The 16,163-nt window shown below is 56.8% G+C and overlaps 1 protein-coding gene across 2 annotated transcripts in view; it reads right to left on the minus strand.

Annotated features, from left to right (window-relative positions):
- The window catches only part of RYK (receptor like tyrosine kinase), a 35,519-nt gene extending 34,057 nt beyond the window's left edge, over positions 1–1,462 (minus strand). The window contains exon 1 of one of the 2 annotated variants that reach the window (XM_069865231.1): positions 1,135–1,462. In XM_069865231.1, coding sequence (XP_069721332.1) covers positions 1,135–1,303 — 169 coding nt within the window. In that variant the 5' untranslated portion in view covers positions 1,304–1,462. The remainder of the gene's footprint in view (positions 1–1,134) is intronic. The other variant, XM_069865232.1, reaches the window with a different exon arrangement.
- Between the last annotated feature and the right edge of the window lie 14,701 nt (positions 1,463–16,163).

A 16,163-nucleotide genomic window follows, 5' to 3' on the forward strand; every position in this document is an offset into this window, starting at 1 on the left:
CCCAATTATTGCCAGGTCTCCCCTCTGCCCTCTGAATGTCACTTGCCTCGCTAATTAAACCATGGGCCTGGTGCTTGCCTCTTCCAGGGCTCACCCTGCTCCCATGGGGCATCCCCGGGTGCTTGAACCCAGGGAACCTCTCATCATCACAGTGAAGCCAAGAACCCTTTTCTTCCCTTGAAAACCCAGCCACACACACACAAAGAGCACAGAAACCCTTCCCCAAATCCTCAGACCCCTTCATTTCCCCTGCGACCCCTGCTCCCCACAGCACCCCGCACCTGCCAACCTCCAGCCCAGCCCCATCCTCATCATCTTCAGATTCAGGCTCTTCATCCCTGCTCCCAGATTTCTCCATCCCCCCCTGCATCCAAGACCTGCTGCCCTCACACCAGACCCACAGACCCCTTCCCTGGCCATCTCTCATCCCCTAACCCACCACCCTAGCCCCTCAGATCCCCACCCCACACAGCCCGCATCCTCTAATCCACCGCTCTAGTGCCTCAGAACCCCAGTTTAGACATCCCCCCGTGCCTAGACCCACCACCATAGCACCTTGGATCCCCCTCCACACATCCCCCATCCCCCAAACCACCATCATATCTTCTCAGACCCCTACCCAGCCATCCCCATCCCCTAAACTCCCACCTCAGCCACACAGACCCCCTCCCAACGTATTCCCCATGTCCAAACCCACCACCATAGCCCCTTAAACCCCGACTCCAGCCCTTAAGGCCCCTACCCTACACATCCCTCAACCCCCCACTCACCATGATACCCCCTCAGCCCCCTCCCCAGCCATCCCTGTGCCCTAACCAAACACCCCAGCCCCTCAGGCCCCCTCCACGCTCGCCCCCGGCCCCCTAGGCCCCCACCCCAGCCACCCTCATCCCCTAAACCGCCACCCCAGCCATTAAGACCCCCTCCCCACACATTCCACATCGCCTCACCCACCACCATACCCTCCGCCCCAGACCTTAAGGCCCTCACCTCGCACACCCCTCACACCCTCACACCCCGTCACACCCCTCCCCATCCCTTCAGGCCCCCTCCCCACGCGTCCCCGGCCCCTAAACCCCTACACGACCCCCCTCAGACCCCCTTCCAAGCCCGAAGCAGCCCCCCCGCACTCACCGATGAGCCGCCGCACCTCCTCCTCGCTGAGGTAGAGGCTGAGGCTGGCCCCGGGCCCGGCGGGCGGCCAGTGCGGGCCGAGGCCGGGCTGCCCGCGGCCGGGCAGGAGGAGCAGCAGCAGCAGCAGCGCCAGCAGCCGCGGGAGGTGGCGGCAGCGCCCCGTGGCCATGGCTCAGCGGGGAGGGAGGCACGGGGGGAGGGAGGCACGGAGGGAGGGAGGGAGGGAGGGACGGGACGGCGCCCCCCCCCGCCCCGCCGGGCCCCTCACACGGCGCGACCGCCGCTGCCCGCCCCGCCGCTCATGGCCGCGCGCCCCGAGCCGCGCACGCGCCGCCGGCCCCGGCCCCGCCCCCCGAGGGCCCCGCCCCCTCGAGCTGCACCGCGCATGCGCGGGCACGCCGGCGGCAGGGCCACGCCCACCAGAGGCCACGCCCCCACCGGGAACCGCGGGTCCGCTTGGCCACGCCCCCTGCGCGTAGGCCACGCCCCCCTGTAAAGAGGCCACGCCCCCCTGTAAAGAGACCACGCCCCCTGCGCGTAGGCCACGCCCCCAGATCGCGCTCTCCCGCCTCTTGGCCACGCCCCATAAAGGCCACGCCCCATATTGAGCATCCCATCTATTGACCACGTCCCTAAACGAGACCACGCCCCAGATCGAGCCGTCCAGGTCATTTGTGGCCACGCCCCCAGCCGGCCTCGTATCCCTTTGGCCTCGCCCCCAAACGGCTTCCCCTCCCGCCGAGGCCACGCCCCCTGAGAAGCCACCCCGTCTTTAATGGCCGCGCCCCAATGAGACCACGCCCCCTTCTCTATTGGCCACGCCCCCATCTCCATCAGTCACGGCCTCGCCCCCACAGAGGCCACGCCCCTTGCAGGCCGCCCCGTATCTCTTGGCCACGCCCCCTCCCAGGCCACGCCCCCCGTGTGGAGCCGGCTCGCCTCTTAGCCACGCCCCCTCGGCATAGGCAACGCCCCCCACGGCCCCTCGTGTAAAATGGCCGCGCCCAGGCCACGCCCCAAAATGGAGTCGCCCCTTGGCCACGCCCACACCCAGAGGCCACGCCCACTCCTGGAGGCCACGCCCCCAATCTGGAGGCCACGCCCCACTGGCCCCATTGCACCCCGATCCCCAGCCTGGGCCCGGGCACTGTGGCGCTCAGCACTATGTTATCCCACTATGTTATCCCACTATGTTATCCCACTGTGTTATCCCACTGCGTTATCCCACTGCATTCCCCTTCAGCCAGCACGTCACGGGCCTCCCAGAAACCTCACAGTCTTGATTCCAATGAGAAACCACCAAAACCGCATGAACCCAATGCAAATAAACAGGTTCTCCGGGCACACCCGCCACCCTGCGCGGAGATGCTGGCGCCTGCTCCGTCGTGCCTGTGAAGCGGAGCGGTTGCTGAACCCTGAAGTTCTAATCAAAACACAGGCAGCTGCTCTTAGAAGAATAATTGGAGGTGACTGGAATCACAGAATCCTGGGATGGTTTGGGTTGGAAGGGACCTCAAAGCCCATCCAGTCCCACCCCTGCCATGGGCAGGGACACCTCCCACTGGATCAGGGGCTCCAAGCCCCATCCAGCCTGGCCTTGAACCCCTCCAGGGGTGGGGCAGCCACCCCTGCTCTGGGCAGCCTGGGCCAGGGCCTTCCCACCCTCATCGTGAAGAAATTCCTCCTTATGTCCAGTCTAAGTCTGCCCCCCTCTAGTTTATACCCTTTCCGCTCATCCTGTCACCACAAGCCTTCGTGAACAGTCCCTCCCTCAGCTTTTTTGGAGCTCCTTTAGGTACTGAAAGGTCGCTAATTAGATTAGGCGTCACATGAAGGTTTCATGGATATCAAGAAACATACGATTGAAAAAAAAGGTGAAATATGTGATGTGCAGGCCAGCCTCGGATTGTCTGTTGGATTGGTTTTGGCTGCACAGACTATTTTTGGCAAGATCGAGTTCACGGTCGTTCCAAATGGTTCTGGGTAAGATTAAATTGCAAGAGGATACACAAAATTCTCTCCGTGGAGAGCTGCTAGCAATAGCTGTGAATTCCCAGCGCACGCATGGAACGGTTTTGCTTGGCTGGGCAGCGGGATGCATCATTGCATGTGCTCTCCGAGCGTGATTGTGTCAACATTTACCACCGCCGTGTCCCGAGGGGCTGGGGAGAGCTGGTGTTCATTTCTGGATGTCAAACAAATCTGCAAAAGCAAAGACCTGACAATCAATGGCACCGAGGAGAATTCGATATGTTAGAAGACAGAGGATATAGAGTCATAGAGTGGATTGGGTTGGAAGAGACATCAAAAGCCCATCCAAATCCAACCCCCCTGCCATGGGCAGGGACACCTTCTAAAGAGCTCTGTAACAGCAGCCAGAACCCCTTTCCACAGGCAAGGACACGTGTGAGTAGGGATAAAAGCCACTCACCTGCTTCACCTGCTGCCTGAGGGGTGCCCTACCTCTGGCTGTTACTGAGTGAGGTGTCCCAGGGTTTCCAGTTCTCCTCTCTCATCCCAGTGGAACAAACTGGGGTCTTACCACTTTTTTTCCTCCCACATCTCTAAAATTGCCATCCTTTTACCCACAGCCCAAGGAGAAGAACTGAGAACAAGGAAATAGATTACATTTTGAGCTGTATAAATAATTACAAATTGATTTGTCCCTGTTTCTGGAATAGCAGAGACCCAGCACTGAAACAAGGATAAAAATTCCCTGACTTCCAGCCTTCTCCTTTTCTCAACAGACTCCTGCTTTCTTTTTCTGACTTCCAACTGTGCACACAGGTCCACAAAGCTGCCCTTGAGAAAGAAGAGCTGGCTGATCCACCACTGCGCAGTTGGGCCACTTGGGCTGGGAAGATAGAAAGAGAGGAAAAGTCTGCACAGCAGCAGAGGGAAATGCCATGTACGAGTTCCTGGAAATGTAGCATTTAAAGGGAAAAAACATCCTGGCAACATGAAGCTGCCTGAGACCTACTACAGCATTAAGCAACCAGAGGCTGGAGGACAGCAGAGCGTCAGAGCACAATTGCAGCGTCGTTGTTACGGCAGATGGCATTTCTTTGCCTTTTAAGGAGAGCACTGCACGTTGTGACGTTGCTAAATATGAAATAAACTGTTTGTGTTTGGGATGACAGCCTCACCTCTTCCCTCCCCAGGACACCCAGGGGATGCTGGCTGGGGGAGGTGCCATCTGAAGCGTTTTCCTTGCCACTAGACGCAAGGATTTGGGGCTGTTTTAAAGCATGGGTTGCACAACAGGGCTTGTAATGTAGTTACATTATGTTCTGCACTCAGACAGTCAGAGCTTTAATGCTCAGGTGAGAGCTGGTATCAGGACAGGCCAGAAAATGACAAATAACACCACTTTGATGACAATATGGAGAGAAAACCAGAATGAAGTCTGCTGGAGGAGGCGCCTGAACCTGAGGACTCCCTCCTGGTAGAGGGATGCTGGCTCCCAGCTTGGTGGGATCCCTTCCCATCTTACAGAACACCTCGTCTCACCTCAAGTCAAAGGGTTTGACTTCTGCACGGCTTTGTCTGCACCTGTGGCTGGCGCAGGCTGTCGGACCCTGCGTGCTCTGGCTGAGACTGAAACACAGCGGGTTTCTCTACCTCATGAAGGGGCTGCTGGTGTCAAAACCAACCCCTGAGCACCCAAATCCTGGGGGTTAAAACCACCTCGGCACAAATGGCCTGAGAATCACTCGGTGGCAGAGCCCCAAGACCAGCTGGATGGTGCTGCACCCCACGGAGCTGCTTCCGAGGAAGCCTGGGCTTCCTGGATTTCTGTCACCTCTTTGGTTGTTTCTTGGCTTTTAGTGCGAAAGAACCTTCAAAAACTCTCTTCAGAGGCTTCCTGACCTCTCTGCTGAAATAACAGACCCTGCACTGGAGTTGAGCACGTGACTCCAAATGCAGCAACCCATACTCAGAGAGCTGAGTCCTCTCTGTGCCGTTCCCCTGTCCCTTGGGAAGTCAGCAGTTGCAAACGTACATGGCCATGTTTTAGATCACTGATAGATGTTTTCCTCTGTGTTCTGGCGCTTTCAGCTGGGTTATGGTTTACCAGGGTTTTTCAGAGCCCACACACGATATAAGAATGGAGAAAATTAGTTGCAGGGGTCACTATATCCCATCGTTCTTTTACCAAAGCACAACTGGGGCATTCGCCGAGGAACTGTAAGATATTTATTTGACTTCCTTTCTGAGAAAGCATTAAAATCTCCATTTTCACTAGGATAAAAGTTGCTGTGAATGAGAAACAGGAGGCGATACTGACCATCTCACCAATGTTCATGGAATCCCTTGACAGAAGGGGTTGTGGAAGCGCTGGCTCCATCAAAGCTGGAAGCACAAGAGAGCATGACTCTCGCACTGCTTTCAGGGTTTAGATTCTTTCGGGGAGAAGGGAGCCTGCATGTCTTTAGGCTGTGGAGATCTAACTCGTGTCTCCAGCATGAGACTAACCCTTTGTCTTTCAGCAAAGCGGTGTCGAGGTTCTCGCCGTGCCGAGGTGGTTTTAACACCTGGGATTTGGGGTGCTCCGAGGCTGGTTTTAACACCAAGCTGGGAAGGAGCTGACCCTGCTCGCTCCTTGCACACCGGGGATGAATTGTAGAGTTGTAGAATGCTTCAGGTTGGACAAGAACTTTCCAGGTCACCCAGTCCAAGCCTCCTGCAGGGAGCAGGGACACCTTTACCTCAACCAGGTTGCTCAGACCCCATCCGACCTGAGCAGAATGTTTCCAGGGGTGGGTCTTCTGCTGCCTCGAATCCTGGTTCAGTTTTGGGCCCCTCACTCCGACGACATCGAGGGGCTGGAGAGAAGGGAACGGAGCTGGGGAAGGGGCTGGAGAACAAGGGTTCTGAGAGGCGGCTGAGGGGCCTGGGGGTGTTTAGCCTGGAGAGGAGGAGGCTGAGGGGAGACCTCATCGCTCTCTGCAGCTCCTGAAAGGAGGTTGTGGTGAGGTGGGTGCTGGGCTCTGCTCCCAAGGGACAGGCCATAGGATGAGAGGGAATGGCCTCAAGTTGCCCCAGGGCAGGTTTAGGTTGAATATCGGGGAAAATGCCTTCAGTGTCGGAGTGGAGAGGCCGTGGCAGGGGCTGCCCGGGCGGTGAGGGAGCCCCCGAGGCCACTGGGAGAGGCTGCGGCCTGGAGAGCCGCGCGGGCACTGGGGGGCGCCCGCAGCCTGCGGGAGGGGAGGGACCGGGACAGGGACAGGGACAGGGGGACAGGGGGACAGGGGGACAGGGACAGGGACAGGGGGACAGGGACAGCGGGACAGGGACAGGGACAGGGACACCCACACAGGGACAAGGACAGGGACACCGGGACAGGGACAGGGACACCCACACCGGGACAGGGACACCGGGACAGGGACAGGGACACAGGGACTGGGACACCCCAAACGGGACAGGGACACCCACACAGGGACAGGGACAGGGACACCACAACCGGGACAGGGACACCTCCACAGGGACAGGGACACCCACACGGGGACAGGGACAGGGACACCGGGACAGGGACACCCACACCGGACAGCGACATCCCAAACAGGGACAGGAACACCCCAAACAGGACAGGGACAGCCCAAACAGGGACAGTGACCCCCCCCACAGGGACTCCCACACAGGGACAGGGACAACCCCCAGCAGGACAGGGACACCCACACGGGGACAGGGACAAGGACACCCACACCGGACAGGGACACCTCCCACTGGATCAGGGGCTCCAAGCCCCATCCAACCTGGCCTTGAACCCCTCCAGGGATGGGGCAGCCACCCCTGCTCTGGGCAGCCTGGGCCAGGGCCTCCCCATCCTCATTGGGAAGAATTTCTTCCTAATGTCTATTCTAAAATAGAACATAAGCCGCTCTCTAAAATCCTCGGAGAGGGTGAGCAATGAGAGGCCGGTGGCTGGCGCCGCTGTGAGAACACACTCAGTTTTACACCTTGCTGACAGCTGAGAGAAGGGGAGATGCAAACCTGCAGACAGGCAGGTATCCCTGGTTCCTCTGATCCTGAAGGGACTTGTTTATATCGGTGCGCTGGGTATTTAAATCCCTCTGTGGGGAGGTTTTCACAAACAGGTTTCGGCATGTGGATTGCGAGGCATTGATCCCCCCTGCTTCATGTCCGTGACTCTCCGGCAAAGCATTCCTTCCTCGTGTGGAGGCAACACAGGAGCCTGGATTTCCCACTCAAGCCAAGATGATGCAAGTCTGGCTCATTGGCCCCTGCGGAACCGATTCAGTTCACATGGGAACAACAGGCACAGAAACACCCAGAGGGTCTTAAAACCCCACGCAGTTAGAGCACTCCAGGCCAGGCTGGATGGGGCTTGGAGCCCCTGATCCAGTGGGAGGTGTCCCTGCCCGTGGCAGGGGTGGAACTGGATGGGCTTTGAGGTCCCTTCCAACCCAAACCATTCCATGATTCTATGATTCTTGGCGTTCAGGTCTCCCAGGAGGAATTGATCTGTAGCAATGACAGTTGGATTGAGGGCACCCTTACAAGTTTTCCAACAATCAGGTTTCCTGCCCAGGTTGCCCAGAGCAGGGGTGGCTGCCCCATCCCTGGAGGGGTTCAAGGCCAGGTTGGATGGGGCTTGGAGCCCCTGATCCAGTGGGAGGTGTCCCTGCCCAGGGCAGGGGTGGAACTGGATGGGCTTTAAGGTCCCTTCCAACCCAAACCTTTCTGTGATTCCATGATTCCATCTCTGAGCGCACTGTGCCATGGAGCCCCAGCTGGTGCCAGGAGTCACAGTTGAAACAACACTCAATAAATCAGAAAAGCCTGAGCTATGGAGAACTCCTCAGACACCAGTTTCTAAGGATGATCTAATGCATTTCTTGGACTCACTAGTCCTCATTACTCTTTCTGCATTTTTTCCCTCTGCTATTTTTCTTCCCTTCCAATGAAGTGTTTTCGTTTTCTTCTGTTGTTATTTTTTTTACTGCTTGGGTCTCTGAAATATTCAGCCATGGCAACAGGCTGGAGGAGCAAATTCCCCTGGTCCGCCTGCGTGTCCTTGGGGTCTGGCAGGGAGCGAGGAGGGGTGAATTCCAGCCATTCCCTCTCCCCGGGAGCAGTGTTTAGTAAACACACACATGCTAACCCCTTCCCAGCTATGCTACGCACTGGCCAGCATGGCAAGGGCTCGTCTTCAGGCTTCCATGTCTCCTGCCATCCCCCCCAGACTAAGCGTCACCCCTCTCTCCGGCCGTTCTGGGATGTCATTTTTTAGCAGCAGCATCGGGAAGGAATGCGAGCCCCTGGCGTCAGGACAGGAGCTGACATTCCCGGCCTTGGGCTGAAGAATGTGGACATAGCGTCCGCTCCAAACTCCAGCGCTGGAGTTCATTCACCCTGCGCCCCGAGCGAGGGGGACGCCGGGATGGGAGCAGGGCTCGGTGTTTGGTGGCAAAGCTGCTGGAACCCAGGGGCTGGTGCACTCCCCCTTCACCTCCCAGCTCTCAAAGGATGTCCTGCCGTGAGCCATGTCTTGCTCGGGCATCTGGAGAATTGCTTCTCCTTGTTTTGGTGGCTCCGTGGCCTCTGCCCCTCAATCTGCACACACGTCAGGCTTTTCTTGGAAGAGCCCAGAGAGCATGAGGTGAGCTGGAGGCTGCTGGGTGGCTTGGTTGGAATGCAACAGGCTAAAGCTGAAGGCAGCAGGAACATGCAGCAAAGCAGGGATGAATATTTAGGAACCAAGCACCCTGCTTTGCTGTGTGTTATTTAACGACCTGGAAAAGGCAGAGCAGACTGAAGGTCTCGTGAGGTTTCTGTTAAGCAAATCTGACCTGCTTTGACATCTGTGTTGTGGCAGAAACCAGAATCGAATGTAAATTCAAGCCCTAAACCCCTTGCTGGCTTTCAGCTCGTCTTTCCAAGGCAAACACGGGTGCTACAATTCCCCGTGCCCCTCCGGCGCACCCAGGCGAAGGCCAGCGAGGGCTATTTATACGCTTCAGAACGTTACACACCGCTTGCATTACCGCATGGCATCCAGTTTGTTTGGCGTGGGGTCTCACAAACCAGAATAGTTTTGCATTAATACAGTTCTCCCCAGTTCATAGGTTGGAAACGGGATACGACGGAGCTCCTCACTGTCTACTTAGACCGGATTGCGCTGGGCTTTGTGGCTTAAAATAGTGAAACTTCAGCAATAACAGTGATACAACACGGTTCAGGCAGAAAGATCCCCACTGATTCACCACCCTGCTACGTCAGCGTTACAACACCAGGGAAATGCTGCTCATTCCATTGGTTTTCAAGGATGATGTAGCCCTGAGACTGCAGGGAAGCTGAGAAAGTTGGGGAGTTTCAAAAGAATTTGTGGAATTCTCATTTTTTAACACCAGAATATGAGAGGAGCGCTATTGCCAGCCCCTGGGAAGCTCGATCAAGAGCAGATGGATAAAATGAAATAAACTATCAAGGCTGAAAGAGTTGGGGTTGTTCAGCCTGGAGAAGACTCCAGGGAGGCCTTAGAGCAGCTTCCAGCGCTGAAAGGGGGTCCAGGAAAGCTGGGGAGGGGCTTTTTACAAGGGCCTGGAGTGATAGGATGAGGGGGAATGGTTTTAAACTGGAAGGGAGAAGAGTTAGATCAGACATTAGGGAGAAATTCTTCACAATGAGGATGGGGAGGCCCTGGCCCAGGCTGTCCAGAGCAGGGGTGGCTGCCCCATCCCTGGAGAGGTTCAAGGCCAGGCTGGATGGGGCTTGGAGCCCCTGATCCAGTGGGAGGTGTCTCTGCCCATGGCAGGGGTGGGACTGGATGGGCTTTGAGGTCCCTTCCAACCCAAATCATTCTGTGATTCTCTGATTCTAAAATCCACCCTGTTTCTGTGCCCAGCACGGGGGTGAGCGCGGCCCCACCATCCCGACCCTGCTGGGGATGCTCAGCAGCAAATACACCTCCAGCATTCCCGGGAGGCTCGGCACCGCAGGCTCCTCTACCTCCCCCAACCTGCCCCAGCTTCTGGAGAGTCTCCAGGTGTTGCACAAAAGCAAAGCACCGATGGTTTGTTGCAGAACCTGAAGGAAGAGGCAGCGCGTGCCTCGGCACGTTGGAGCGAGCCAACACTTTCAAGTCATGCTCCTAACGTCAAGCTTAGGGAGGCATCTGGGGTTACTGGGAAAATTCTTGTCTGCAGGAGGGAAAACCGACTGTTCTGGAGCCTCGGTGTGTCTGCGGGCAGCACAACCAAGCTCACATTTTTCTCTTGTCAGAGCTCGCTGGTGAAACGCAGAAGTTGCTCTGCCTGTACTGGCTTTAAGGGTTAAGCCTTGAGTTTGTTTTATGGTGGTCGAGCTCACTCTGGCTGCTGCTTTGTCACCTCAGGATTCTGTTCCCTGGCACGTGAATGGGATCTGACAGTCGGGGAGATGCACGGCTGCGGGGCAGGTGTGCAATACAGAGCAGGGGGAGCAGCAAGAGGGATCCACCACACAAGGGGTCTGAAGGCTCTTGAGTTGGTTCTGTGCCATTGTCACACCAAGGATCCTTGGTTCTAGCACTGAGGATTCCCAGTGCTGGAGCCAGAAGAGGTCGTGGAGCTGGAGATGATCCAGATTCAGAGTAATTTTCGCTGCTCTGTTACCTTCTGGAGCACCAGCCTCTAAGGACCAGTGGGAGCGGAGATGGATCGTGGAATGGAGGTGGTGTCCAGGTCATAAGAGAGGAGATGGTGTCCAGACTGTGAGGGTAGAGATGCCGTTCGGACCACAGCAGTGGAGCTGCTGTCCGGGCCATGCGAGTGGAGATGGAGTTTGGTGGTATGTGAGGAGCATGTGGTTTGGAAGGGTTGGGGCTGGTTCTTCTGCCTGGAAGCGAGCCAGAGCTGACCAGAGTGATGTGATGTCTGACTTGCTTTACCACAAAGCGATGCTTTCTGCCACCTCCTGCTCCCCGTGGCGCAGCAGTCCCCAGGGCGATGTTTGTTCCCTGTCACTCCCGTTCCTTTGCAGCACAAATGCCCACGAAGCCACCAGCTGCCTCCCTGAGCTCAGCCGCAGCTGCGGCTCTCGTGTCCCTCTCTTACATGGGTTGTCTTCTCCCTTATGGTCTTCCTGGACCTTGCAGAGCCCAAGGGGCTGTGTTAGCCGCCTGGCTTCCCTCGCTGCAGCTCCGCGGCAGGGAGCTCATCCGACAGCTCTGCCAGCAGATGCCTGGCATACAAGAGGAGGAGAGCAGAGATCGCTCCCTACAAGCAGTGATAAACAAGAAAGCAGAGTACAAAAACATGCCTGGGATTTGCGACCTGGTCCCTGTGTGCAGGAAGGTCGGGGTGCACGGCGATGCTGCAGAGAGCGATGAGGTCTCCCCTCAGCCTCCTCCAGGCTAAACAGCCCCAGGTCCCTCAGCCGCCTCTCAGAACCCTTGTTCTCCAGCCCCTTCCCCAGCTCCATTCCCTTCTCTGTTCACACTCCAGCCCCTCAATATCCTTCTTGGAGTCATGGGCCATTGAATGGAAAGGGAGCGATGATGCAGGTGGAAATATGAGAGCTTTTTAGCAGAGGCGAGTTGAGTTTGGGCCCTGCAGAAGAACCTCTCCCAGTGCTGGAGGCATATTTTTAACTCTGCAGGGACACAATCCGAAATAGGTGTCTCCGTGGTGTCTCTATTCTCGGACGGGGCTGCTCTTGGTCTGGTGCGCGGGGCAGCAGCTCCGGAATAGCCCTGGCTGGTGAGCAAGCCCTGCTCCGCATCCCTGCATGGAGAGGACCACGCTCACCCCACGAGCATCTTCCCTGCCTCTCTCCAGCCAAAATCCATCAGGGACACCAGGGAGAGGGACCCGCCTGCCAGTTTTCCGGCTGATTTAATTTTCTTAGAATTTCCTCTGGTTCTTTTTTTTTCATTTTAAATTCCACTTTTTTTTTTTTTTCTTGGACAGCTGGAAAAAATAACATGTTTGGGTTGCCTTGGAAACACACTCCTAAACTTTTGGTGGCTCCAAGACATGCCAGGAGTTCCAGGAGGGCCAGTCACGGTGACAGAGGCTTGGCCGGCGCTGCTCTCGGTGGATCCAGGCGCACGAGGACCTGACCCACCTCCATCCCGACCCCTGTTTACTCGGTGTTGTTTCCAAACCCCCGGGGATCTCCGGTGTAGCATTACTGCTGCTGGACCCCGTGCAAGAGGGGAAAAGAAAACCAGAAAGGATCGCACTTTAAGGCTGTAAAAATGCGGGTGGGAATATTTTCCAGCCTGTGTCATTTTCCATCGAGGCCAAAATTCACATTCTGCCTCTCACTGTTTGTGTTTTTCTCCCTGAAACCCGTTTTTTTCCCTCGTTTTGGGCTCTGTGATGATTTCTTGCCCCACTGCTCACAGCTTCCAGGCTGCAGCGGCCGCAGGGAGGGTGCAGGGCAAGTGGCTACGATGACTGGGCAACCCGGGGAGGGCAGGGGGCTCCTGGCCCAGCTCCACTGGTGGCCGCGGCATCCTGACTCCGAAGAATCGTCTGGAGATGAAACATGCTCTGACTTTCTCAACTGAGGACTTAAGGGATTCAAGGGAAGTGATTTTCACCCTGTACCCCCACAGTGAAAAAAGTCGAGGAAAACACACACATCAACATTTCCAGCACTGGGAGTTAAAACTTCCCTTTGGCCCAAAGCCAACTGGTTTTCCCTAAATTTGAGTGTTTCTGTGAATTTCCTAAGCATAAGGACAGGGAGAAATAGGCACCTTCTCTTCCATCAACCAGTCCTGGAACAGGTCCAGAGGAGCCACGGAGATGACCCGAGGGCTGGAGCAGCTCCTGTACGAGGCCAGGCTGGGAGAGTTGCGGATGTTCAAGTGGAGAAGAGAAGCCTCAGGGGAGACCTTAGAGCAGCTTCCAGTGCTGAAAGGGGCTCCAGGAAAGCTGGGGAGGGGCTTTTCACAAGGACCTGGAGCCCAGAGCAGGGGTGGCTGCCCCATCCCTGGAGGGGTTCAAGGCCAGGCTGGATGGGGCTTGGAGCCCCTGATCAGTGGGTGGTGTCCCTGCCCATGGCAGGGGTGGGACTGAATGGGCTTTGAAGTCCCTTCCGACCCAAACCATTCTGTGATTTTATGAATTCTTCATGCTTTTTTTTTTAGAAGACTTTTAGCTCTAAAGTAGAGAAATGAAGCAAAATCAGGATAAAACGTCCCTCCCCAGCAGCGGGCAGAAAGGCCAAACAGCCAATTTTTCCTGGGAGGAAGAAGCCAGGTTTTTTTTTTATTACTTATTAAAAGAAGAAAAATAAGAGAAATGATGCTCTTCTGTATGAGAAAATGTTTCGCTTGACGTTTCCTGAGCAGTGTTACTGGGCAGTGACTCAGTGCTGGTGTTAAGACCTGGGGAATGAAGTTCAGTGGTTCTTAAGGGCTTTCCCCGCCCTGAGCGATGGCTGCAAGCGTCTCCATCCCCCGCGTCTCTCCAAGGAAGTGCCGCAAGCCTCACCTCCCTTCCTTCCAAATGAGCTTCTAATGACCATGATTTTTCTCCATCCAACAATTAATCCCTTGGCATATTTGTCCAGCCTGGAGAAGAGAAGGCTGCGGGGAGACCTTAGAGCAGCTTCCAGTGCTGAAAGGGGCTCCAGGAGAGCTGGGAAGGGGCTCTGGATCAGGGAACGCAGGGATGGGACGAGGGGGAACGTTTTTGAGCTGAAAGGAGAGATTGAGGTGAGATCTTAGGGAGAAATATTTTGCTGTGAGGGTGGGGAGGCCCTGGCCCCAGTTGCCCAGAGCAGGGGTGGCTGCCCCATCCCTGGAGGTGTCCAAGGCCAGGTTGGATGGGACTTGGAGCAACCTGATTCAGTAGGACCATCCGCAGACTCCTTGAGCATCCCAGCTCCCTTGAGCATCCGCAACCACCTCGAGCATCCGCAGCCACTTGGTCCGGGGAGGCAATGGGCAAGGTGCCCAAGGGGCTGGATCCTGCTCGCCACCGCCAGCCCGGGGCTGCTCTGCCACCAGGCTTGGCCCCAGGTTCCCTCGCTGCCAGCCACGGGGACAGCCCGAGCGGCCGTCGGAGCTCGGCTGAGGAGCGGGTGCGAGCGGGGAGAGCCAAGCCAGCTCGCCCGCCTGGTTTTTCAAGGTCGCAGAGGTGGTGGGAAGGAAAGAAAAGAGAGCGAGGAGAAAAAAAGGTTGACTCAGAAACCGCAGGGAATTTTTTGCCTTTTTAGAATACTGCGAAGAGAAAAAATAGCCACAGTTATTCAAAGCATCCGGGATAATAACAGCCTGTTTACTGTTTGCATGCAAAGATGGCAGGAGGGCGGCACAGCGCAGGGAAGAGGAATGAGGAATTTGCAGAGCACACGCTGCAGCCCGAGTGCTTCTGCTGAGCCCAGCAAAGCGCCTCCCGCCAGCATCCCCGCCAGCATCCCCACCGCGATGCCAGAGCCACGAGGAAGAGCTTCAGGAGGGACCGGGGGCCAGGTGGGATGGACAAGGAGCTGCCGGTGCTGGAGGACGCTCATACGGCTCCACAGAGGGGCGGCTGGAGCATCTTGGAGCCCCCTGTGCACGCGGGGCTGTGCATCCCCCCTAAATAACACCACGCACCCTGCCCCGTGGGTCCCTCCTGCTCCATCGCCTGCCTAGGATGAGACGTTTGGGGTGGCTCGTAACCGCAGCGGGGCACAAAGCTCAACGCAAGGACTTTGGGAGAGGCCCCCAATGAGCCCTGGGCACGGAGAGGAGCCCCCAGGCTCCAGCAAACCCCCCGGGGAAGGCGATGGGGCAAGGGATGCAGGGAGGAGGAGGAGGAAGGGAAGGGTTTGGCAGGCCTGGCGGGGAGAGCTTCATTCCTGCCGGCCAGAAGAACAAGCCAGGGCTTGAGGCAGGAGAAAGCACCGCGGTTTGCCCAACTGGTTTGCTGGGAAGGCAGCTGCGTTGCCAAGCTTCCCCCACGAGAATTGGGATTATTTGGAAAAGGAATGAAATTCCCTTTCTCCCAAATCCTGGTGGGGAGATTTTGGCTTTCCAAAGAGCTGTTTACCAGCATAAGGAGGTGGTGATGAGCTTGACTTTGCTCATCCAGCTCTGGCATCTGGCAAGTGGAGAAGGAGACGAGATACATGAGGAGACGATGAGGACACGCCAGGTTCTGAGGATGCTCCGAGGACCAAGCTCCAACCTTCAGGCTCCAAAGAGAAACGAAGGAAAGCAGGAACCGAGGTGGCAGAGGCGCTGCTGGGGGGTGGCACCAGGGGAACGAGGTCCTCCTAGCTGGAATTGGGACTTAGCCGATGGCCGTGGGGCCCCAACAAAATCCCCAGCCTTGTCCGGACCTACTGGGATCACGGGAGCAACTGCACCACCCTGAACAGTCGCCAGGCCAGAGGAGCCACCTTCCCTCCACCCATGAGAGCTGCTGCCCCAGAATAAGGCGTCTCATTCAAAGCCACCAGAGTGACAGTGGTGGAATTTGGAGTGAAACTCGCTGGCTCTTTTTCATCTCTCCAGCCCCCAGAAGGTGCCACATCGAGGCACCAGTCCCGCTCACAGCTCACCAGGCATCTCTGGCCGCCCTGTCTTAGGGCCCTGGGGACACAGGGATGCAAGGATCACGGATGCAGGAACACAGAGACGCAGAAATCAAAGATGCAGGAGTGCAGGGATGTAGAAATTAAGGACAGGGGGATGCAGAGATGCAGGGACTGGGGACACAGGGATGCAGGGTTGTGGGGACGGAGACATAGATCAAGGATGCAGGGAAGCAGGGATGTAAGGGCTGGGGATGCAGGACTACAAGGATGCAGAGATCAAGCAACACAGGGATGCAGGACCACAGGGGTGCAAGGGTCAGGATGTTGGAATGCTGGGATGCTGGGACACAAAGATCAAGGATGCAGAGATCCCAGACACGGGGATGGGAGCAGGAAGTTTAGCTCCTACATGGTATTTCAGCTGAAACAGCAAAAGAATCACCGGCAACGGCACCACGGTGTCAGAGACACGTCCCGGCCTGCACGGGACCCACGCGGGATACAGGGCCGTGGGGCTGAGCGATGCTGATGGTGAAACCCAGGGA

Source organism: Phaenicophaeus curvirostris, chromosome 10 (assembly GCF_032191515.1).
Source record: "Phaenicophaeus curvirostris isolate KB17595 chromosome 10, BPBGC_Pcur_1.0, whole genome shotgun sequence".
Classification (NCBI taxonomy): Eukaryota; Metazoa; Chordata; class Aves; order Cuculiformes; family Cuculidae; genus Phaenicophaeus; species Phaenicophaeus curvirostris.